The following is a 25150-nucleotide window of genomic DNA, read 5'->3' as shown; positions in this document are numbered from 1 at the left end:
GACCTTTGCAATGCTCTCTTTCATAGTAGTCACTCGGTTTCATAGGTCGGTAGCCATCTCACCGAGAATCTCATCGTGATCCCCAGGAGGTATCGTCGTGGGACGTGAATCGAGTTTACCGGCCTATGTATATTGAGAGCAACATTCATTCTCTCTCCACGTCGAGGCCCGGGAATCTTGGTCGCCCACAGACATCTCAACCGGTATTCGGACTCTGCTCAAAGCCCGAGAGATCAGGTCACAACGAGTTGACCTCCGTCCCCAAGAGGCTACTTCTGCAATGGCTGTGGATTCGATCAGCCGTCAGCACTAAATTCCTCTCCATTTGGACAAACACAAGCTTCCTTTCCAGCCCCCAACCCACGACGACCTGCTCCACAAATGAGTCACCCTAGCCACCAGAGACCTGAAAGAGGAGTCCGCCATCAGCTTGATTTCCCCTTTCATGACAAATCTGCCCCTCTCATCCAGAATGGATCGGATATGTGAAGCACCGAGGACGAGACTCCCCCACGAAAGGAAAAGTATTTAACAGTGCAAGGATAGAACACTCACCCCGTTTTCAACTCACATCACGCTTGTCGGCATTCAGTTCAGTTCAGATCACCCTTTCCCTTCCAGGCACTAGCCTCGCACATCAAAAACATCCTCCTTGTTTTCCGCAACAATGGCCCCTCCCTACACCTTCCATGTCGGCAGTGTCAAGGTCGCACACAATCTCCTGCAGACTCTCGCCAACATTCTCCACAAGGCCGAGGAACACCCCAACGCCGCCTCTTTCCTCGACGCCCGCCTGATTGAGGACATGTACACTCTGCGCGATCAGATCCGACTGTCCGTGCAATACCTGGAGCACATCGTCGCCCGAGTGACCAACCGGGACCCCATCACATATGAAAAGCCGACCAGCTTTGCGCAAAGCTACGAGTTCATCAACCAGGTCGTGACCGCCGCCGCACAGGCGGATCCCGAAGCGGTCAACCAGCAGGCGGATGTGGTGAAATCCTCATTCCTGGGCAAGATGGAGGCTGATATGAGTACTGCGGACTATGTGCACATGGCATTGTTGCCCAATGTGTATTTCCATGTCACCACTGCCTATGGGATCCTGCGCAAGGAGGGAGTGAAGTTGGAGAAGTGGGATTTCTACAGCGGGTTCGCGGCTGATTTGAAACCTGTCCCACGTGCATGAGAAGCGCCGTTGTCATTGGGTGGGTTGAGCTGCTTTACTCTTGAACCAAGCTAGATATTAGGTCTGAAGATCAGGTCTTGGGCATCAGTTCTAGTTCTCTTTTCTGGATCAGAAAGATCAAAAATGCATTATATAGAGAGATGTTGTTTCCTCAGTAGATGTGCGACTCGTTGGCTATCATTTCGCTCTTATTCGTGAACTGTTCTTTTTTTTTTTCTTTTTTTAAAAAAAGAGAGAGAAAAGAAACTCCAGGTCAATCTGGGTTCGAGCTTCTAAGACTTTTCTTTGCTTACTCCAGTAGATATCACTTATGTTCTCTATTATTTTTGGCTTATTCAACACGCAAAACACAACGATCCAGAACAGTAGCAGCTAGACCGAATTCGAGCACCTTTTGAACACGGTCCTAGCCAGAGGTAATTGCTTTGTGAATATCCCCCATGATCACGACTAGATATGCGCTCGCGCAACCTGTCATATAGTCTTTTTTCCCCTCTCGCAGGGTTCCAAGTCAGTCAATGACCCTTTTAACTACCATCTCTCACTCTCATTCAAATGTCTTCACCCCATACAGGATCTGATAAGAACATCATATTTCTACTTGGAAACCCGGCTCCATCCTCAATAAAGCCAGGTTTTTTTTATAAACGCCTGAAAAGTATTCTGAAATCAAGATTTGTCAAAGAAAAACAAAAGAAAATAAGAAGACAGTCAATTGTCAGCTTCTTCACTTCTGAATGAAGGCAATAGCCATAGATCTATCAATTTACAAATTCATGAAATGCCCGAGCGTTTTCCATATATTAAGAGGACGGTGATACCCGTCGTAACTCAGCCTCTACACTCCCACTACATCTCAGCGACGGCGACAAAGGTAAGAAGTGAGTTTGAACTTCGGTCGAAGACATAGCCACTTGAAATCTGAATGGAATATTCATTAAACGTGCTTGAACACTGGAGAGTATGTCAAAAGGCCAAGCGTGTACTACAAGAAAACACGGACTGGCCTAAGAATGCTCGGGATGATACTCATCGAAAAGGATGATGGACGCCTACCTTGCCTCTCTGATCTACCTTACATGCGCTATATTTAATATGTTGTAGCACCAGGGCTGAAACTAGTAGAATTCAATCCGATGCGGTAACTGTAGTCTATGTAATACTCCTGGGGCTAGGTAGGTAGGTACTAACCTCCCCCATTCCAAGCTCCCAAGTCCAGATTTGCATACCTGGAAATCACAAGGGGTGTCGGCAAACCTTCTCCAAACAAAATCCCATAATAAAAGCGAAAGAAAAAGAAAGACAAATCTTGGACAGCGTAAGTTCAAAATGGATTCAAATACTAATACATGGATGAGGTTTTTCATACACACACGTACATAATCAAGAACCGTGATCATCTAAAATAGGTTGTAGACAGTTGACGTTGACGTTGACGTTGACAACGAGTCAAGGCATCATTCATTTTAGCCGAGGGATGTACATATGTACTGTATCCATGTCTACCCGATAGCTATTACATAAAGCGAATGAGACATACATCCATAGGTAAAAATCCACACTGCAGGCCATACCTATGTATGGAAACAGTGAAATATACACTGTGAATTAATAGTATTATTTGCATGTTCAAATATGTTCATTTACATTCGACTTTGCCCTACATACTTACCATGCATGATGCTCGTACAGTATCTTCCCCCCCCCCCCCCCCTAAACCCCCCCCCACTTCACATGTGGGCATCCCCCGCATTCATCTTCCCCGCTGCAGATAACAGAATCTCGATCTACAGTACCGTTATCTGCGGAGTGCAGATACCGGGGGAACACGGGCCCAACGAGGGTCAACGGACGGAAGTACTCCGGTCGATGGTCTCGGGCGTGATGGGTCTACTCAATGGTAAATACAGATTTATTGATGTACCACACGGTACTGAACTTGGTATGTGAAAAAGACGAGTCCCGAGCGATCGAGGATTTTTACGACTGCGCTCTAGGTACAGTATGTACGTCCATGGGTAGTAACAGATCACCCCCGCAAAGGTCCCGTGTCGAGCCAGTCCACTGCCAAGTATTGCCTGAACGAAGACGTGGGACATGGCGCCCTTGGGATTCCCGTCGCAAATCTTTCCTACAAAACAGAAAACTTCGGCCCAGAAAAAGTGTCGACCATGGCCCTCTCCATTCAACAGACGACTTTGGGATCAATCATCCATGACGGAACCCCCATCTTCGACAGGTACTCAGAAGGCAACCCAACAAGATATGATAAAAATGGATTGCATGGATTTCTGATCATTCATAATGCATGCCGCACACAAGAGTGGCCTCGTAACTCATACCCTTAACACAAGTATCTAGAGAGAAAAGAAAAAAAAACAGTCAAAGAGGATAATAAAAAGCCCAATCCCAGTTCATGCTTCCAGGGTTCCGTTAAAAAAGACTCCCAAGGTATTCGCCAAGTCCAATGCTCTGAAGCGCCGAAAGATAAAATCAAAGAATAATCCGCACCATCGGGCGAGCCACATCTAGATGCGGGGTTGACCGGTTTCCCTGTAGAGGACGAGAAAGGTTAGCAAATGGCGCCGCGGTGGAGGCGATGGAAATCGGGAGACAAAACGCATACTTGGCTTCAGATTGTACTTGGTCCACGACCTTGACAACGGCTGCGAACAAGGGGTGGGTGCGTTCCAGTCCAGTCAACTGGACCGTGGCGTCGGCGGGCGAGTTCTCCTTGAGAATGGTGGCCAACTCGACGCTCTCCTGGTCATCCGGGACGTTTTGGAAACGAAGAGCCATCTCCACGGACCCCAGTAGCGCGTCGTACTTCATGCCTCGCTCCGCCAACTGGGAAGCTGGTCCGATGAAGCGCTCCTTGCGGCTCAGCTTGCGCACGGGGGCACGACCGACACGCTCGACGCTGTCCTCCAGGTAGGGGTTGGAGATTCGAGCCACGATGGTGTCGACGTAGTCTTGCTGCTCCTGGGCGTCAATACCGTGCTTGTCGACGATCAAGGAGGCGGTCTCCTTGAGCACATCACGAACGACCCCGCGGATGTACGAGTCTTGCATGGCCTCGGCGATGGTCTTCTTGCCCGCGTAGCGACCGTAGTAGGCGGCTGTGGCGTGGCTGGTGTTGACAGTGAACAGCTTGCGCTCAATGTAGGGCTCCAGGTTGTCGACCCAGTGGATGGCCGGGATGTCGGGGTGACCCACACTGCCAAAGGGTGTCTTCTCGACGGCCCACTCATAGAACTTCTCAATGCGCACGTTGAGGCCGCTGTTGGGGGGCTGAGCGGGGACGATGCGGTCAATGGCCGAGTTGGCATACTGCGCACGCTCACCCATGGTCTTCAAACGCTCCGAATCCGTGTGGGACTCGATGTGACCGCGCAGGGTGTCGGTGGCACCGATGGCGTTCTCACAGGCAATCACAGCCAGTGGCTTGGGAGTGGAGCGGATGTCGATACCCTTGGCAATGACGGGAGCGATGAACTTGAGGATATTGGGGCCCACGGCACAGGTGACAACGTCGGCGGTGGAGATCTCCTGGATGACGTCTTGCTCATGGGTCTTGGAGTTGATGGCACGATAGTTGGTGATGGTCTTGGTGGTCTCGCCCTCCTCACTGACCTCGGTGACCTGGTAGGACTTGGTATTTTGCAGTTCATTGATGATCTTGTCCATGACATCAACAAACACTACCTCATAACCGGCCGTGTGGAGGAACTCGGCCACAAAGCCACGGCCGATGTTACCACCGCCGAAGTGAACTGCCTTCATGCCCATGGTGATGAATGGTACGAAAGAAGAAGAGAATGGGTTCAAGAGCCGGTAGGGCTGAGTGTGTCAGACCACGGTAGGTGGGGTCTGGGAGGGGGGGATGAGGAAGAAGCAATGAGATGAGGCTTTGAGCCAGGGGGGGTAGATCAGATCCGATAGACAAGATCTGGGGAAGAGGTCTTGTGACGTGCTAAGAGCGGGTGGCTGACGGTGCAGAGTGGGGGAAGGGGACAGATGATGGAAGTCTGTTGATGACCAGAGAGGATGGAAGAAAGTAAATTTGGAATGGCGAAATGGGGATGGAGGTGGGAGATGAAGAAGTATTTAAATGCCAGATGAAAAGAAGAGAAACCAAAAGGGCAACCATGCCGGGAAGAAGGAGTCACCACCCGTGAACTATGATCACAACGACGGAAAGAGGGGGGGGGGAGGGCTTGGACATGGAGATTTGGTTCCAGAGCTGAACAGGAAAGCACGATTATGGTTTTGCCTGGCTTGTTCCAGTTTGGCATGCTTCTCACGATACATCATTGTTGGGTACCACAGGAGTTCCACCTGAGGTCCACGGGGAGATTACAAGAAGTGTCAGGAAGATACCATGAGGGATTTCACGATTCGTGGAATGGTCGCATACTCAATGCTGAAAAAAGACGGAGGGGTCTTGGTATGGATCCTATTCGAGAGGACAGCGAGGACAGACGACACCCACGCCTGGTCCAATCAATAAAGATGTTTTTCACTGCCAGTGGAGACATACCCTCTCCTGGACCAGTCAGCGGCGCAGCGCATGCAATTCTAATGCTGGGCTCATCATTAGACTCTTCCATCATATCTCCTGATTTTCCCATTATTATTTTCATGCTCGTGCTCTTTCGTGAGACCTGCCCCACTTTGGCACACCAGACAGAGACCCAGCGTCGACCGGCATGACTTCATCGAGCTCGGGAGGCGCACGGAACGAGTCTCCGCCTTGTTTCCGCCCACTGGGAACATTGAAAACATCATGATATGATCGGCATGACCGCGAATGCCTCGTCCCCTGAACAAGATCCCTTGGACATCACAGATCCCCAGCGCTCTGTGCTCCGGGTTTCTTTATGGTTCTGCTCATCTTCGAGAGGGTGAACACTTGCGCCTGTCGAGTGGTTGAGCGTCGACCAAGGACTCCCTCCTCCGCCTCTCTCCTCGCCATGCAACGCTCGTCCGCCGACCGACGGTTGTGCTACCGCCGAACCCGATATCGTCCAGGCATCAGTCAGGTATAGTCCGGGGATCATTAAATCACTCAACCAGTCGAAGGTGATGGTCAACCGCGCGTCGGGAGCTAGTCCTCTTTCTGACCCGACGGTATTGATGGGTATCGTCTGTATCGCGCAACCCGTCACCACCGGACGCCACGAGTTCCTCACCAGCAGCCCTGAGCAGGAATCTCAAACACGCATTTGAGGGGCTAAGCCACGTTGAAAGACTCCCCCAACAACCGTTGATGCAACCACATTCGACCAAGCGTGATCACAGCTCTTTCCATCCGCTTCGACCGTCCACACAGACGGTACCCGGTACCACTCGCGACGGTGGTCCCCCGTCCCACCCACTTGTACCACTACCACTCGACCCAGGACCACTCAGTCCTCCCGATCAGGCTGGAAGCCAATATCTCCACCGGCGGTCCTTGACAAACCAGCGACCCCCGTTTCACTTCCCGATAAATATGCGCCCCCCAGGGCTGACACGGCCACTATGGCGATGCACGATACGAAAAGGGAAAGATACATACTATCAACCCCAAGCCGTGAACCTTCATTTGTTCCAGGTTCCTACACTATGCGTCGTAATCTCCTATCCCGGCTTGGGAATAGTCTCGCAAATAAAGATGTAAAAAAAAATCACCACAAAAGACCTCACCGAAGCACAAAATGAGGTACCAGGCACGGACCGAGTGAGATCAGAAGCATCGGGCACGAGCTGAAGAGTCCATCTCGTTCCGAGTCACGCACGTGCGGCCGCGTCAACGGGACGGTTCACGAGGTTTGCATCTGACTGTGTCCGAGTCCTGCGACTAAACTGTATGATACCCGACGACGGAAGTAGCCTGGTACGGAGTATGTTCAACTGTGCAATCTACATCGTCTCCTTTCGTGATGGAAACTCACTGAGGGACTTGCATATTCAGTCGAAGCTCAACACCAGCCATACTCTCTCACATCTAGCTCTCGATTGCAGTCTCCTTGTGGTAGAGGTAGTTTCCTCTGACAACAAGAACCACGTCCTGGAAGCCTGGGGAAAACCTAGGTCAAAAGGATAGATTGATGGACCATGTTCTGTTCCGCAAGAATTATAACATCCTGTCGTCGTGTACTGCTCTTGTCTTCTCCGCACCTTCCTTCTCGTGCTCACACCCTCCCTCTCTCTCTCTTTCTCTTTCTCTCTCTTTGATCCCGCTTCTAGCCCGGACTTGAATGCCTGCTTTTCTATCCTTGCATCGTCAAAAGTGATGTCGAGCCCCCAAATGACGGACAGCACCAACGCTGGGGACCCGTTTAGGCCACGGTCTGACCTTGGCACTCATCCTCACTTAGCCATCTTCGATGACATGCATCCTTGATGGTATGGCTTGATACCCATACTCATTCCCACGCGATGTCTTGCTTCTCCCCCCCCTCTCTCTCTCTCTCCCGCCTTGACATCTCACGATGATCCACGAATCCGCGTTCGGCGGGCGCCGGACAGGCAGTCGTTAGTCAGTTCCGAGTTAGACAACCCTGGCTGCACCACCAAAAGAGGGCCCAGACCCAATCCGATCTAGCCTCTCGGTCGACCAGTCCATGGATCGGACCTCTTCTTTTCAGTTGACCAATGAGTACTTTCCCCACTCGTCATCGTTACGGGACAAGCTTGGCAAACGGACAGCCACGATGCACAATACCAATCCAGCCAGACAGGAGCACCTGCATCAGTGCCGTGGCTGCGTACGCGCTGTACAGATCCATACAGCCATACGGCCGTAGGTAACCCAGGAACATCCCGAGTGTTCGGGTGCTCCGCCGAGGATGCCCGCGCTCGCCCGCCAGCCACACCACAAAGTATATCGTGCACCTTCCCTTGCACAGCTCCCACGTGAAATAGAACAAATCCTTTCCCTCCTTCCCCTCGTGAACCGGAGGACTGTGGTCCTAGAGGAGATCTGGTCCAATACCAGACCGAGCATCAATCAGCAACACGGGGGTTACCATGATGGTGATATAGCCTCTTGAGGCCTCTTTGCTTTCCTAAAATGGAAATGTCCATCGGGAACAAATTATCCCTCATGTACTGTCTTTCAACCTGGAAATCCAATCAAGACTGGATAGTGTATATACGCTTTACCGGACGAGAGGTTTGGTGTAGTGGTATGGTATTATCGTGAGTGATGAGATGAGGTACCGTGGACGGGAGATGCAGAAAATTGGAGATTCCCGTCCATGTCGAGTGCGTCTTCCGATGAGGGAGGAAGCGCCTCCCCCGCGATCTCGTGGATAATCCACGTTCGGCCTTGACTTGATCAAGGAGTGCACATGTACATGGGTCACCTGGACCTGTTTATTGTTGAATTATGAGTCTCACGAGATCAGGACTAGATCGTTTAGCTACGTGAGAGAAAAGAGGGGAGAATGATTGTCGAGGTTCATTTGTATATATTCGCGTGGACGCATCGATCCGGCCGTTAGAGAGTGAGTCTTACATGTATGGACCCCTTGGCCTGTCCTATTGATAAGATTCGAATATCTGCCAGCGTCGGGCTACATACCTTGGATACATTTTAGCTGGAACCTTGGGCTCCCACAGCATTTTGAACATAATGCTCTTGGGTTTCTACTATCTCTATATCACACTCTGTGATCAACGATTGGCCCGTTGGCCGATCCTTTACGCCCCAGGGAGTTCTGAACACTCTTGCATTCGACACTAGTAACCTTCACTCCATACTACAGTATAGTGCGACATACCTACTGTGTCCACATATAGTAACTACTACAGTTCCTCGGTGCTGCTACTGATTCCTTCACTTTTTGAACATGTAGTGGACATCCCTACTACAATTTTCAAGGGCTCCACAAGTGGTGACGTTGGAATGAACGGCTTGACAGGCAGAGACCCAGTTTTTTTTTTTCCCCCTCTGTTTTCCACTTCTCATCGTTTTGGATCCTATACTTTTATTCCTCAACCTAACCCCTCTCCTCTCTTCCCCGTAAAGATCACTCTTTTCCTATTCATATTTCCAACCTCAAAAGGGAAAGCCCCCTCAAAATAATACCTATAACACCAGACTAATCCCAAATCAGAATAGTCCTCTTGAAACGCCCCCTCTGTCGAAAGGGGGTTTTCCAACAAATGACAATACATTGTACACCCGGCGTACCGTAACAGGCCAGAAAGAGTCGGGTCAAAATACAGACCCTGTCTTTTCCGCACTAGACGTCTCCCCCGAGTCCCACGGGCCCACACACATGGACTGGAATCATGGATAATCGTCCTGGAGAAAGAGGATGGAGAGCGGGGGGGGATACGGATCATCCTAGGCAGGTTGGAAAACGACGGGTGGACCCTATCGCAGGATGCCTCGATGGTTTTCCATTGGATTCGACACATTAGATGATGATGGATGAGATTTTTTTGGATGGAGGGAGTGTTTGAGGGTTGAATAGAATGGAAATGGGCTGCTGCTGCTGTTGCTGCTTTGGGGCTTGAGTTTCTAGGGTCTACTTTTTTTGTTGTTTTTTTTTTATTGCCGATCCCCGTCTCGTTCTCCGTTCCTGGTCGGGGCTAGTAGATTCTATGAAGATACAGGGGGGAGAGGAAAGAAAGGAAATGGACTATTACCTCAATCTAACCCAACTAAGCTCACCTTGGGTTGACTGGGGACGGGTTCATCAAGAATCACAGATGAGGAGCAGGATCGGGGACGGGGATATGCAAACTTACTATGCCCTGTAGAAACAGATATGTCAGTCATCGAACGGGACTGTCCTATCGGTGATCAAGTCAGGTCAAGTCAAGGTCAGATCCGATCAGGTCTCTTACTTTTCTTCCTCCACCGGTCCGAGCAGCTGATTTGAGAGTCGAATGGGAAATGAGCGACCTCGGGTGGAGATGCTCGTCAGTGACACGGGACATCCCGCCGTGTGATACAGTACTGTAGTCTCAACGTCCGCTCAACTGGGACTCTGGAATTTGTGTATGCACTAGTTCCGAATGAGTATGTAGTTTCCTATCCAACTTGTTGGTCCTCGGAGGAGGCACTGGAGATGTTATACTTTTTTCTTTTTCTTTTTTGATATCTTCAGAATCAGACCAGGGGGGTTTACCCAGCATCTCGAGTGCACACTGGGTACATTCTCGAGGATTCACGACTATTCAGTACCACTTCATGTTGACTTTTCTCTCTACCTCTCCCGCTCATCTCCACCGTGGCTTGTCCATGGAGCTTGTAGCTTGTAGATGGGGAATGGAGGGGGAAGAGGAGGGGGGGGGGAGGATTTGGAGGCGGCGGAAGATGGTGGCTATCGGCCGTTTTCCCGACGCCTTGACGTTGTAGGCTTGCGCCATTTCCTGGATCGATGGCTCGAGCGGGAAGGGAACAGGGGACAGGGCATCATGTAAACAAAAAGTTGGGCTAGTGGGTGACCAGGTTCCAAAGGGTTGGGTCGTGAACCAATTGCATGCTTTGGAATGGGTTTCTTTTCTTGAGGTGGGGGGATGGTTTCCAACCGGTGATGGGATGCAGTATTCATGTTCTCGGTGGATTGCGTGGAAGAACCTTGCACAGCAGGTTATGAAGGGAGCCTGGGTCAACCGTCCACATCATAATCATATTGTAGTTGGATAATTGTCCAGTCGGGCCTCGATGGAAGTGTTGTTTACTCTTTTTTCTTTTTAAAAAAAAAAAAAACTTCCCTAGATATGTGGTAGGTATGATGGTGCATCACTGCAACACAGTCCGCGAGACTGTACTGACTAGATCGTGTTCTATACCTATCTGTCTATCCGTCTATCATCAACGTTGACACGAGGGGGGGGGGGAGTTCTTCAATCAACCCCCCCTCGAAAACGGGAGTTCCCAAAAACAGATCCAATCAATTTGACACTCATCATCCTGAAACCCCTTAAGAAAAGACGAAAAGATAGAAGCGATCGATCCCAACTCGTAACTACGGGCACCACCTTACCCACGCAAGAATAGCTTTCTACGGCGAAGCCGAGACCCAGACTAGTACACTGTACTACATCTACGTATTTCATTTTGTGTCGTAGTCGCACACCCGATGTTACACTGTACCTAGAGACTCGTCCCGTCCAGTCCAACAATATACGCACATGAATATGCCAGGCACCGACTGCAGCTGCAACTACACCTGCAAGCGCATTTGCATCTGCATCTGCATATGTATACATCCCACCAATATCGATCCCTAGAGTACCTCCCCCCCCCCCCCCCCCCCCCCCCCCCCCACTAGTAGTCAGGTTCCTCCTCTCCGCTAAGGAAAAATAGGTAAAATCCCCCTTCAACAAACCCCCCCGCGCTTCAACCTGTCGACCAAGGAATCAGGAAATCCTTCAGTCATGCATGAAACACGGGGCATTACAGATCGACCGGCATCGAAAGGGTGCACAGCATCTGATTCTAATTATCTGGATTTGTCACTCTGATTCTCCCTAAATGCCTTAACAGTAGAAAAGTAAGAGACAAGGTGCCCGGGCTACAACGATACACACGCCCATCTTTGCCCGGTCTCGCACCCACCACTGTATACCTAGAAAACAGCCAAACTCGACCTGAAATTTTCAAGGCTGGATATTTCCTGCATATCCGAGACCTCGTGACTTTATTCGATGTCGATGTCGATGTCAGAATTGTCCGGTCATGCGCGGTAGAAGACAAGTAACTAGTTACCACTGGCAGTATACTGTTAGTAGACTGTTACTCCCAGGCTATAAATCTTCTTTTTATCACATGGGTGAATTTTTTTTTCCAGTCAGAAGAGGCGAGACGGACTTGTCGCCGAGAGGACCGGGGGGAGGGGGTCAAGGGGTGTTCAGGTTCATGATGGCGGTTAGGTAGGTAGGTAGCCCGTAGTTTTGATACAGTAGTCACTTGGTAAGTTGACCTTTCAGAGTGAAATAATCTACATGGAGAGAATTAAACTTTGTAGGATGCAGAGAATTTGCGGACAGTACTACAGTGTTACTATAGTGTCAAGTGAGATGCACTTCATAGGCATGTGATTTTATCCACGGGATCTATATTTCCAGAGACGATGCGATGGTGGCCCAATGACCGGATGCATAGCCGAGGAACTTCAATCTCGCCTCGAGAGTAATTTCCACCCAGTCGGGCCAGGTTTTCTTCCAAGGGGGGGAAAGAGGGAGAGAGAGAGATTGGAGAGGGTATAGTAATCCGAGGCCCGTGTTTTACCTGCTATGTACATGGATATGTCCCAGCCGCCTACCTGCTGGATGGGTCTTGTCTATTGTTATTTCTGCACTGCCCCTCCCCCGTTCGTAATCACGAATATCCCCTTTCTCTCATCCGAACTTGTGCGGTCGTAGATGCAGTCAATGTGGCTTCAGGGTCTCTCAATATTCGCCCCTTCGAGACGAGAAAAATTCCCTTTTCTCTTCTCTCTCTCTCTATCTCATTCTCGGCATAGGAGAGACTACTGGCACTCTTCGTCCTTGGCCGGCGCTGGCTCACTGGACGATGACGAGGATGCAGCATTTCCACCGGGAGAAAAAGCGTTGGAGAAACTGATCCACGTTCCTAGCATCATCAGCGCCGCCGATGCCCATGTCATTCCAAGGAATTTCCCCCCATACTGAGCGGAGACGTTGGACCCGTCGCCGTGAGCGTTGATCAGCTGCACCAATTCGTACGCGAGGACGTTGGCGATCACGGAAGCGATGCCGACACTCAGAGTTCCCAGCTGATGAGACGACAACAATGGTTAGAGACGGAGCTCATCCTCAAGCAAGGGGAGAAAAAAAAGGCAACCCGGAAAAGCAGGTTCAGGTAGTTGGCGGCCTGGTCTGTCCCCGCGTGACCATGCTCAGACCGCTCTGGATGCAAAGGGTCACGATGGTGAGGACAGTCAGGAGACCACCACCCAAGAATCATCCCGTGCAAGCAGAAAGACATGAAGAAACCAAGATTGACAACAAGTTTTCATGGCCCGCGCGAAAATTTGCAAGCGAAAGAGAGAAGAAAGAGGCAAGGAAAAGAAAAGAAATACCCAGAAAATCACGTTCTTGCATTCCCGGAAAAGGCAATGAGGAAGGGGCAAGAACAAAAACAATAAGAACAGGAGGCGGAAAAATGCCTTCAACTGGGAGGCAAGATACCAAGCAATGAAAGACTTACCAGCATAAACCCAAATTCAAACACACCAAGCTGTAACTTGGGCATCGCCATTGCAAAGATCTTGACCAACAGCACTGATCCAACAGCACCCACCCCGATACTGTACATCACCGCCATCGCACGGCTCGTCATCTGGAAAGCGCGAAAATCATCACTGATCACTCGAGGCCACTGCAAATCTGGACCATGGGTGAGATCGCGAGGCCAGGCGATAGTGGGATCAAAGGAGAAGAGAATGGTCCGGTTGGAGCATGCAGTGACATTGCGGGAGCCGAAGGGATCGGTGGTTCCTGGTGGCATGGGCCCAATGGTGCCCTGACAGTAGGACATGACGTGGATGGAGTAGAAGTCGTGCGGCGAGGAGATGGAGTTGCCGTCAGGGGTGTAGAGCTAAAAGAGATCATAGCCGGAGGAGTGAGTTTTGTTTCCATGTCGCGGGAAGCTTGACGCCTCTGGCTTTTTGGTGCACAGGAGATGGGGTACGAGACATCGAAGCCAGAATTCTCACGCCCGGGGACAGGACAATGCGAGTACGTACCCTGAGGAGATCCACGCTATCAAGGACGTTGGGTTTTGTCCCGGCAAAGAGGCAGCAATTGGTGATGACAAAGGCAATCAGTGCCATAGTCACCGGGAAAAGATTCTTCGGATTCATCATGATGGGTGCGTGTGTTTTGGTCGACGACAACCGCGGTAACCGACAGTGTGTACAAAGTCTCCGTGGTGAATGCAAATGGTGTGCAGCAGGGCTGATGATGTGAATTGTTTAGATGATGCTTCAAAGCAGTGGAGTCAATTGAATGCACTGGCTCGATGACCACCAAATCGGCGAGCTTCGACCGCTGAAGAAATATCTGCCTACACTGTCGAACACAATAGGCATTAGTACGGGCCTGAAAGCATGGAATCGCGAAGTGTTCACGGCGACGAAGATGCACACCAAACCAAAAAAAAAAAAAAAAAAAAAAAAAAAAAAAAAAGGAAAAGGATTCAAGGAGGAAGACTCAACGTGTCGATCTCACCACACGATACCAACCCGAGGATCCTGGAGGAGAGCAAGAGCGAGACCAAAATCAAGAGCAATCGTGAAACAGGTTCGAATCCGCAAATCGTCGAAATGACTGGCACATACCCCGATGCTTCCAACCTCCAAGTCTTATACATAATAGTTCCCTCGCAGGAAATGAACATTCTCCAGGTATGTCCGTCACCGTTGCGAACGCCTGAAGAGAGAAATTCAAAGGCCCTCTCCTTCCCCCCCATTCCCATCGAGGGCTGCCCCCGCTCCGCTCAGGAATCGGGCCCATCCTGTCCCCTTCCCCAGCTCGAACAGAGTCCATCTTGGCATCGCAAATGCAGGGGAACGAAAGAAAAGTGGACACGACCACGAGTCACGAGGGCCCAATCTCCCGGTCCCATCGGTCCCTTTAACCTCACTGGTGGTGTCGGGTGCATGTCTGAGAGATCCCGATGGATGATTCCGTCTCCGTAGTGCTTCCGCAATATCGAGTCATTCTGCCGACCACGGGGGTGGGCATTTGACTGTCTTGGGTCGATATGTGCGATCAAGGAGAGAGCGATAAACGCGATGATGATTGGACAGTGGAGTCGTTTGTGGGTTGGAAATATACCCCCCTTTCAGATGGTGGCTGGGTTCTGGAATGTGAGCATCGACTTTCCAGCCCCGGATATGCATGCCGGGGAGGAGGATGGGGATAGGAGGCCGAGTCACAGAAGAGAGTCGGTAGGACCAGATGTTTTGGATGATAATATGAGTATCATTGTTAAGATCGTCAAACTCATCGCCCTTGGGCGGCGTTTACTCTTGAAGATACGTCAGGATGCTTGAGAGTGTGCCCTTCATGTGATGCAGAGTCGGTCCAAGGACCATTCCAACCAAACGTGGATGTTCCGTCTGGGAGAATTTCCATATTTCATCATTTTCATCCAGCAAATGTTGCACATAGATGCATGCGTCGCGCCTACAATGATATCGTCGGGATTGAGAGCTAAAACGAAGCCCTCATCTTTTTTTTCTCGTGGATTGGTCATCGCAACCATATTCACACACACAGGGGCTTCGGACGAGGGAAGTCATTCGCGAACTGGAACGATGGGGTTTCATTATTGCTTCAGCAGACTACTGAGTGGACAAGGGATGTACCTCCCGTCTCTGCGATGGTTCTGTGCGTCTCATTACTTTTTTTTTTACTCGGGTTGAGCCACATCTCTTTGCAGAGAATCGAGAAACAGAGAACGCTCGGCGGTCATGAATGGGTCCCGCGTTCTGGAATGTGACATGAGTCGCGACAAGGGCGAGCGTTCTACACCAGGTCAGAAAGGCCATGTCGAATTGAAGCAGACTGCCTCTGATGGCCATCAGTTGCTGCATCCCTCAGAACCATTGGCCTCCTCATTTGATTACCAACCGACCCTGTTCCCAGTCCGTTCAACGAGCCACCGTGTGAAGAAAACCACTCCGCCCACGAATCGATTTAGATCCTACTGGGTATCCAGTCTTCTGTACGGCATTGGCGGTTTATTGCGGTCTATCATCTCATCGGCTTCAAGGATCTCCGTCAATGCGAGAGACGTTGTCCACGTCCACTCGATTCGCGAGCCGCGACAGCGCGCTCGTAAAGCGAAGCATCGTGTCGATGAGAAAGCAGTCGTGACCTCGTCTCGTGGGGATTTATTGTTTGATTGTGTCGGTTTGAAAAAAAAAACTCAATTGCACAAAGACCATATGGCGAGCGCCACAAAAGGGCTCCGGGCTTCTAAAGAAAAAAGAAAAGGAAAGCTGTCTACCCGGGCCGGCTGAAGCTATTATCTGCACATGACGAATGAGATTCATGAACAGAGGCATTTGCATGAAGGACTCCGGGTGATTCATCGCTTGGCCTAGCTGATGGATCGAGTAGGAGGATTGTGTCCGTAGCTCGAATTTGCCTCTCTCGGCAGGAGACACGATAATCAGCTTTGGTTTCAGATCAGACCCGACGACTGACGACGCCCGGCAGAACGCTCGGCTGGGGCGTTGCTTGATGGAGCGCCCCGATTGAGGCAACCATCCAGAGCTAATTCCTAATTCCAGGACAATACAATCTTGATACTAAGCTTCCAGAAACGGTAAGATGTATGAAGTCAATGAGAATCATGGTGCATACAGGTGCTGAACTCGCGCTTCTTACATGCAAGGTCTCAACATGACCGACTACCGAACGGAGCGAAAGACGCCTTCATGTTTAGATCGACATTTTATTACTACTCATTGAGTCTTTGGACATCGGTGCAAGCCGCCAGGTGGTACCAGGGTATCAAATAGGGGCCGCAGACCGCAGGGTGCAGCTTCCGACTTTGCCGGATTCCTGGCCCTCACAATCGTCCCAGAAGATCCTGCCAATAATTCGAATTAAATTTGGGAATGGTGGCTTCACCAAGCCATGATCAGCCGGTGGGTGGATGCAGCGTCAGAAAACGGCAGGCGGTCCATACGCCATCAGCTGGCTCATGTTGCAACAAGTCTGAGTGGCGCCTTGGGATAGTAATGGTGCGCCCAGGGTCATCTGCTGTATTCATGCGTTTGTGACTCCCGGAGGATGGAAGCCTGCATCTGACATCCGTGTGGTCAATTTGACCAGCCCCAGGTAGTCGCAGACACAGAGTTATTCACGTAATGACGTCGAAGCCTGACTTTTTTTTGTAATGGGGGTCATCAGGAGGTGAATATGTGAGGGGGTGGACCTTTCTTCGCGACGAGCCAGAGCGGACGGTCATCGCACGTGGCGGATCCCTCTCTCTCTGTAGCTGGAAAGCCATCCACTACCACGCCCGAGGTTGCCAAGGTCTTCCTTTAATGCCAAGACCCATCAAGCACCGTCAAATTCTGCTTGTATGTTCCAGCACTGCACGTCGACGTAAGGAGGCGTCGTCAAGCAACAGCAATGTCATACAGCCAAGCTCGGGGCGATCCTCATCTCAACAAAGATGCTTTTCCCAGAATCGGCGCTTGCGGCGGTTGCTCATGGGGAGCCATCCTAGACCATTTCTCTGGTCAGTGCCCTGTGGCCGGTTCAGAGTAGATTGATGGGATGTGATATGTCTCTCAGCCCAATCATCGCTGCAAGGTGTGGGCGCTCTCTATACCGAGGCCATTGTCCTCTCCGTCTCTCGGGAGTCCGAGTCCCCTCAGGGGAACGGTCCCAGTCCCATTGTGATTATGAATTTCGGGACAAGGTGTCTTCGATTGAGGCCCTCGGAGGCGCTAGTCAAGATTGGCCTTGTCTCACGCGACCACCTGCCGCGACAGATTTCTGCGATTGGGACAGTTGGGGGGTTTGGCCATCCACGAGCATGTCGTTAGGAGAGGTAAGGTGTGGTTGGTTCCCCAGGACAGAGGCCGAAGGGCGGAGGTCCAAAGAAGCGCGCACATGGGCTGAGCAGGACATTTAACTGGTCCGCTGCGGACGGGAGAGGCCCCAGATGATTAGCGCCATTCTGTCGGGGGAGCCGGGGGTCAAGTCACTCAAGTGGTCTCATGGCGACGGCGTGAAAATAATCCATCATGCCTCCGCAGTCCACAGTCGACAGTCCGCAGTCCGTATTCCGCCCATGATCGCCCAGGCTTTGTTGGAGCGCTGACGGAGCCACCTTTGACAACCTGTAGAGCGTAGCATGCCCGATACAGGCAAGACGTTATTCTTGTACTGGCCACTCTCATTTGTTCATGGTCTGCCACGTGTTACCTTGCGCTCCTTATCGAGAGATGCGGCTGGTTGAGTCGGGGCTCTGTAGACACCATAAAAGGCTAAATGGAGAGGAATACCAACCAGTGTAGTTGTAGAGCACCCTATGGTCGCCAGATCTGACCTCGAAACCTTAAAATTGGTCGACGGTCCCTGTTGACATTCCCACCCAACATGAACTAGACCTATCACGGACGGCCATCCTAGCAAAGTGCGGAGGAGTTTAGAGAAGTGCTGAGGGGGGGACGTCGGGAACGCGAGGCTGCGAGGACTTGTCCTGACCCGCCTGGCCGCTCTGGGCAGGAGAGCACGTGTGCACCTGCCTGGTCGGTGAGCGCGATCGTATTGAGGGCGTCCGCCGCTGGGCCACTCTCTACACGAACCCACTTTAAGGTGCATCTCGGCCGGTGCGCCAAGAGTTGTGCCACTGTAGATATTCGCACCAACCGAGGTAGTGCCTGATTGCGCATCCTTTGGGGCAGATCCATTGCTGTAGAACGTTTTTTTTCTTCCCCTTGACCACGGGACTTCGCCTGGCCAAGTCCGAGTGCCACCCACAAAGGAGGGGATTTGCAATTCTCTTAGAGGGACTCGGTAATGCTGTGATCGCATGCACTGGATCTGTAATAATGTACTGCACAATGTGGACTACAGAGTTCAGGTGAAGGTCAACCTGGAAGTCCTTTCCGACGAAAAGGGATTGCCATAGTATCCCCGATGTCCATGCCGACCCATCAGGGTCTCATCGGAGATCAATTCCATGCACACCTATTTCAGGATTGTCTGGGGTGAAAGAGGGGGAAACGGGTGGAGTTGACTGCTTTTTGTTTATTTTACGCCCGGCGTAGTAGCCCTGATTACGATCACTCATGATTTTGCAATCCGTTACTTCTGGATTGATCGAAACCTCAAACAAAATCAAGTCTCGCTAAGGGAGGTAGGTTGACCAGCGCGGGTGGAATATCAGGTCATGCAGCCCCATCTAGTAGGCGGTCAAAAGCCCCGGCCATGACCGGTACCCCCCACTCGGAGAGGGCACATCCAAAGTGGGGCCATCCACGCTCCGTCGCTGCACGAGAAGACCGGAAGAGGTCCCACCCGGCGTCTTTCGGGCAGATCGCCAAACTCAATGCAGCCGCCAGAGTGAGCCTGTTGCTTGCACGTGCTCGACTGATTGGTTGCGGCCCTTTCCACCGTTTCTGCCATCTTTTTTTTTCTTGGGGCTCCACTCGTGACCGAGACCCTCTTAAAAAAAAGAAAAAGAAGTTTCTTGGTCCCACTTCCACCGCTTTCGTCGCCGCATCACCACATCACAACTCCACCCCGCCATCCACTGCTTCCCTGCTACCACTGCCCCAAAGTGCGAGCACTTGGGTTGTTGGACGCACATCTCGCCTGATTCTTCCCCTCTGCCCCGGACGGTCGTAAAGCCGGTCTTGGCCAGATTGGTCGCCTTCCGCCCCATCGAGGTGGATCGATTTTTTTTTTCTTTTCTCACTTTTTTTTTTTTGGCCTGATGGTTCCTTCTGCCGGGCGATGGAAAGTGCGACCTTCAGTGGAGCCCGCCACTCGACTTATCAGCAATGAGCCTGCGCGCACGCTGCGAGTCCCTTTTCTCTGATTGTCGTTTTTTCTTCCATCGTCATCCGTCACTTTGGTTCTTCCATATAAACCTCCCGAGTCCGCTGTTCTTAGCCTGCAGCCACGCTCGTCTTCGGTGGTCATCACGACAGACACCTACCCACTCTCATTCGGTAGACGGTTGTCCGTGGAGGTTGACAAGCCTTTTGCCAGTGAACTCAAAAACCACCAAGTCGTGAAACCACACACGACCTCATTCCCTTCCTTTCCCTCCGAGAGTTCTTCGCCGAACGGACACACAAAGTCCCAATGACTGACTACGGTCCTCGTGCTCCCCATGGGCCCGACATGTCGGGCACCCACAACCCGCTGGAGGATATGGATTCCAGCGAGAAGGGTGCCTTCGACCGCCTCATTCGCCCTGACGACAGTTACAATGAGCAGGGTGTCTACTGGGCTGACATGCCCTTGGGCGAGAAGATCAAATTCATCAGTTCCTACGATGCCAAGGAAGCCCGCACCGAGCTTTCCAGCATTTGGGCCATGATGAAGAAGGACCCATTGTCTCCCGTTTCATACTACTTCCGCAACATGGTGCTTCCCGGTGCTGGTCTGGGGTTGGAGGGCTATGTCCTGTTCTCCATCGGAAACATCAAGCCGCTCATGCAGAAGGCCTTCCCGGCGTGCTGGGAAACCCACGAGATTTGTAGCAAGGAGTGGCTGAGTGCCGTTGATTACCTGGAGATCATCGGTATTATTGTGGGTCAGATTTTGGTCGGTTTTGTTGGTGACTGGTAAGTGCCAAATCACGCCGCATTTTCATTTTTCCTAGCTCAGCCCGTCAGTGCCGGGCGCCTCTTGGGGGCGCGGCACAAGTTGTAAGGCTTATGCATGCTAACGCGCGCCTACAGGATCGGTCGTCGCTGGGGTCTGATTCAGGATGCAACTATCATGTTCATCGGTCTGATCATGTTGACTGCCGCCTGGGGTGTGACCCAGAATGGCTGGGTCATCTGCTACGCGTGGTCTCTGTTCTTCTATTCCGTTGGTGTTGGTACGTCTTTTTTACTGTCTTCCTACTCCATCTAACGAGAACTTCGAACACGTGCCTAACTCTGCTTTACAGGTGGTGAATACCCCATGACTGCCACTTCTGGTATGGAGAACGCGGTTGGCTCCGGAAAGATCTCCACCAAGGAAGATCGTCTGCACCGTGGCCGTAAGGTTACCAGCGCGTTCCTTATGCAAGGTTGGGGTCAGTTCTTCAACCAGGTCATCCTGATCATCCTGCTGCTGTGCTTCCATCACGGCAGTGGTAACAACCCCTACTCGACTGTGGCTGTGCAGTGGACGTACCGTGTCTCTTTCGCCATCCCCGCGGTGGGCACCTTGTGGCTTGTCTACTACCGTGCCTACCACATGAAGGCTGCTTCTAAGCAACTCGACGCTGCGAAGAAGAAGGCCTCGGTCACTGGCTACGATGTGGAATCTCTGCGCTTGACCTTCAAGCACTTTGGCCCCCGTCTCCTCGCCACCGCTGGCGGTTGGTTCGCCAATGACGTGTTCTTCTACGGAAACAAGCTTTTCCAGAGCGATTTTATCAAAGTCATCTCCCCTGCATCTGACTCGGTCATGCCTACGTGGCTGTGGAACTTGGTGAACGTCGGTGTCTCGCTGTGTGGTTACTACCTCGCCTCGTTCCTCATCGACAACAAGCTTTACGGCCGAAAGTGGATGCAGACCGTTGGATTCCTCATGTGTTTCATCCTCTTCGTCGTACCCGCTTTCCACTACAAGTACTACAAGTCCGAAGCCCACATCAAGGAGTTCCAGACGATGTATTTCCTGAGCTCCTTTTTCAACCAGTTTGGTCCCAACTGTGTTAGCTTCCTGGTCGCCGCTGAAGTCTTCCCCACGCCGATCCGTGCCACTGCCCACGGTATGTCCGCTGCCGCGGGTAAGGCTGGTGCTCTCTTGGCCTCTGTCCTCTACAACTACATTGACACGCAGACCAAGTTCTATGTTGTGCCCTGGTTCGGTCTTGCCGGTGTAGTTCTCACCCTGGCTTTCCTGCCCGACACTACTGGTCTTGACCTCAAGGAGCAGGAGCGCCGCTGGCAGTGCCTCCGCGAAGGCCGCGAGGAGGATTACCACGGCCCCGCCGTCCACCCAAAGCACCTCTCCTGGTACGAGCGCTTTGTGTTGAAGAAGGGCCGCTTCTATGACGCCGAGCTGGACTACCAACAAAAGGTGGAAGAGTATCGTATCGAGTGGGAAGCCCTGATGGCTCAGCGCGTTGCTGAGCAGGAGAAGGGTGAGGACAACTTTGACACGGATGACACCTTGTTGGAGGGTCATGTCCACACCTACTTCCACCGCACCAGCCCCATGTTCAAGGGCATGGAGAAGGTCTCGAATAAGCAGGACAACTTCCGTCTTCCACCTGCTGCCGAGTCTGGTTCTGAAGGGAGCTTCTCCAACGAGAAGACCGATGAGCAACAACCAAGAGAGAAGTAGTAGGCGAAAGAACCTGTCTTTTGCTGATGCGCCAAAATTTTGGCCAAAAAGCGGCTCTTGAGCCTTTTGATGATTTACTGCCTTCGCTCATGCATTTTTGTTACGTCTTGCATCTGTTGGGATCCTTTGCTTCTTGCTTGTTACGACCCTTTTTGTTTGATTTTGGATATACCACTCAGCGGCGTTGCTTTCTGGATATTGCACGATTTGCTTTAGTTGCATGATGCAGGTGAATGTGGCCTGCTTGTAATTAGACGCCGATACCACCTTTTATATACTTTCTTTTTTTTGGAATGACCATAGCCTTTCCAATTTTCTATCTTTTCATGAGAAGCAAATTTCCACATGAATTCACATTGACTATTTGCGGGTGGTTTCAGTAGCTAAATTGACTATGCAGATCCAGCCTTGACATCCTGCGCACCGCCTCGGGTGAAAAAGCATACAGGCACCTTTCACCGTCTTGTTGTATCTATTACGCTCGAAGCATTTAGTGCTAGATTATCCTCAGTTTCGCTCACCTTACATACGAACGGAGAACGTGCAAGAATTCGCAACGAAGACATGCAAGATCGTGCTGCACCATCCGAACCATCCTCCGTGTTCGTTCTACCAGATCGATCGAACGATCTCAATTCGCAATGGCAGATTTCATCTTTCCCGGAACATTCCGATACGGCTTCGCATTGGCGTAGCAGGCCACCTCCTGTTCCTCGGGTAAGACACCCTCCATGATATATGCCTTGGCAATCCGATCTGTACAATCGGACGGATCCCGTCGAGAACTATGTCCATATCCGTTGTGCACGATCAATCGCGCATTCTCACCCATCTCGTTCAAGAGTCTCCTTCCATTTCTCAACGGGGTGGCTGGATCCCACGGCGAGGCAATCAGAAGCACAGGCGTCTTGAGCGTGTTGTTCAGATCACCGCGGTATACCTCTGATGGCGGGCCCCAGTATGTGTTATAGTGTCGGCAGGGGAGCACGCTGAAGAAGCGCGAGTTTCCGGCCATCCAACTGTCAGAGGCCATCTTTGCCCAGAGTTGGTCCCACCATCTGAGCCCATCCTTTGGCATGGGGGCGTCGTGGGCATCGGCACAGATGACCAGGTCACCGAGTTCGGAGGTGGCTGGAGAGGAGGACGGCGGTGCTTGAGATTGTGCGGTCCATGCAGCTTCTAGTGATGTTGCTGCCAGGGTTGCGTTCCCGTTCGCAAGCTCGTAGAGTGTTTCTGCGAGATGTGGCCAATTTGCCGGTCTGTACATGGCCGGGTATATGAGGTTCTCGATGAGAGAGGAGTACGTAATGAGAGATGGACCTCCCGATTCGGTATATGCCGACTGAGGACGGAATTTGAGGGATTCGAGTAGCTGCATCATGCGAATTTCCAGTTGTTCAAGGGTGACGGGACCCGTTTGGCCTGGTGGAGGTTTCGCCAGTGCGCATGCTTCCGGTCCAGCGCTGATACACTCACCTAAAAATCCATCGTGCCAGGCATCCGTCGCATTATCGTAGGATGTCCAGCCGAATCCACCCAAGAGACGGTGATCTTTGACATACTCTGTCCCATCAAGAATGATTCGACCTGCACGGTCTGGAAACATGTTCACATACGTTTGACCGATACCTGTCCCATAGCTGACGAGGTATCCAGTGACCTCGTCTTCGTTCAATGCCTTTCGAATCTCGTCCAGATCACGAGCCACGAATGCCGTGCTCACGAAGCGACCGAGATCTCCCAGTCGCTGGTGACAGGCGAAGAAGGTCGCATTGTTCATGGCATCCATCATCTCCAATTGTCCCTCGGGCGCTACTTCCCGGTATTGCATAGTGAGAAGAGACCAGCGATCGCGGTGTAAGTTTTCCGGATAACATGACGCTGCTGGGAGCGACGAGTTGACCCCACGAGGGTCCCAGCCTAGAACATCATACTGGCCATCACTGAAGCGGTTGGTCATTTCCTCGGCGGTTTCCCATACGAAGAAGGTTCCACTTCCACCCGGACCGCCAGGCTCGATGATGAGCGTACGTGCACTCTTGTAGCTGGCGGTCGAATCTCCAGTTGCGACACGGTCGCTGCTGTTGCTGCTGCTATTCTTCAGGGGCAGCCCTGCAACCTGATACTTGGTCACTGCGATTCGAGCAATCCGAGTATCGGAATGGTTGTGATAGTCCAGTGGGAGATCGAGGTATCCACACATGTAGATGCCTTGGCCATTGCTCCCCCAATTCCAATGGCTGGGATCCGGGTCGAACACGGACGCCCATGATTGCCGCGGGGTAGGGTCATCGATCAATGGCAAACGACTTGCATTTGTGCAAGGCAAGAACTGAAAAGGGTCATCTTTCAACGGGAAAGTCCCATAGGGTGAAGTTTGCTTATGAGGATGCCCGCAATGTGGATGCCCGATTTGGCTCGGGTTGAACCCGAGGTTGGTCAATAAGGGCCATCCATGGAAGCCTACTAGTCCCAGGATTCCAACACCCGCGACCACTCTGAACGCAGTTTTTAGGGGACTTGAATGGCGTGGGGGCGCATACAAAGGAGGTTGATTGGGTTTCATGACTCTATTCACGGACTGAAGCTCAAAAGACGGTAATATTGAAAACGCTTCACCCAGCAGGTGCGGAGAATCGTCTTGTGTTGTTGCTTGGATGGCTCCCCTGGCCTCGCAGTTGAGTCGCGTTATCTTGCTGACTACCAGGCTCCAGTGTTAGTATCGTCCTCGCACGGCCAATGGATCTAACTAAGCTTGGCAATCGATTACTCAGCATTTAGATCGAGGGCTCCAATGTGAGAATCAACTTTCATGGCTGAATATTTCTGATCAAGCCTTTTGATACCTAATAGCCGTGCTTCACTCTTTCCCTCTCTGCCTCAAAGAGGGAAGGTTATACGTAGTTGATGATGGTGGTTGAGTTCTCCGGCAATGGT

The 25150-nt window shown here is 51.5% G+C and overlaps 6 protein-coding genes across 6 annotated transcripts; 3 read left to right on the top strand and 3 right to left on the bottom strand.

The window, feature by feature from the left end:
- Window positions 1-667: 667 nt before the first annotated feature.
- On the top strand, window positions 668-1192 carry POX_f07951 (uncharacterized protein; the record flags this gene model as incomplete). Its single annotated transcript, XM_050116737.1, has 1 exon — window positions 668-1192. The coding sequence occupies one exon, from the start codon at window positions 668-670 to the stop codon at window positions 1190-1192; it is 525 nt and encodes a 174-aa protein (XP_049966876.1).
- Window positions 1193-3685: 2493 nt separating this feature from the next.
- On the bottom strand, window positions 3686-4981 carry POX_f07950 (Mannitol-1-phosphate 5-dehydrogenase; the record flags this gene model as incomplete). Its single annotated transcript, XM_050116736.1, has 1 exon — window positions 3686-4981. One exon carries the CDS (start codon window positions 4979-4981, stop codon window positions 3686-3688), a length of 1296 nt encoding a protein of 431 aa, XP_049966875.1.
- A 7688-nt stretch (window positions 4982-12669) lies between these two features.
- On the bottom strand, window positions 12670-14028 carry POX_f07949 (uncharacterized protein; the record flags this gene model as incomplete). Its single annotated transcript, XM_050116735.1, has 3 exons — window positions 12670-12936; window positions 13371-13760; window positions 13909-14028. 3 exons carry the CDS (start codon window positions 14026-14028, stop codon window positions 12670-12672), a joined length of 777 nt encoding a protein of 258 aa, XP_049966874.1.
- Window positions 14029-15639: 1611 nt separating this feature from the next.
- Window positions 15640-16191, top strand: POX_f07947 (uncharacterized protein; the record flags this gene model as incomplete). The annotated part of the gene is made up of 1 exon (XM_050116734.1): window positions 15640-16191. One exon carries the CDS (start codon window positions 15640-15642, stop codon window positions 16189-16191), a length of 552 nt encoding a protein of 183 aa, XP_049966873.1.
- A 3814-nt stretch (window positions 16192-20005) lies between these two features.
- Window positions 20006-22213, top strand: POX_f07946 (uncharacterized protein; the record flags this gene model as incomplete). Its single annotated transcript, XM_050116733.1, has 3 exons — window positions 20006-20490; window positions 20608-20750; window positions 20823-22213. The coding sequence occupies 3 exons, from the start codon at window positions 20006-20008 to the stop codon at window positions 22211-22213; spliced, it is 2019 nt and encodes a 672-aa protein (XP_049966872.1).
- Window positions 22214-22844: 631 nt separating this feature from the next.
- POX_f07945 (uncharacterized protein) lies at window positions 22845-24779 on the bottom strand (the record flags this gene model as incomplete). The annotated part of the gene is made up of 1 exon (XM_050116732.1): window positions 22845-24779. The coding sequence occupies one exon, from the start codon at window positions 24777-24779 to the stop codon at window positions 22845-22847; it is 1935 nt and encodes a 644-aa protein (XP_049966871.1).
- Window positions 24780-25150: the final 371 nt, after the last annotated feature.

This window comes from Penicillium oxalicum, chromosome VI (genome assembly GCF_001723175.1).
Source record: "Penicillium oxalicum strain HP7-1 chromosome VI, whole genome shotgun sequence".
NCBI classification, from domain to species: Eukaryota; Fungi; Ascomycota; class Eurotiomycetes; order Eurotiales; family Aspergillaceae; genus Penicillium; species Penicillium oxalicum.
This window is presented reverse-complemented; position numbering and strand designations above follow the sequence as displayed.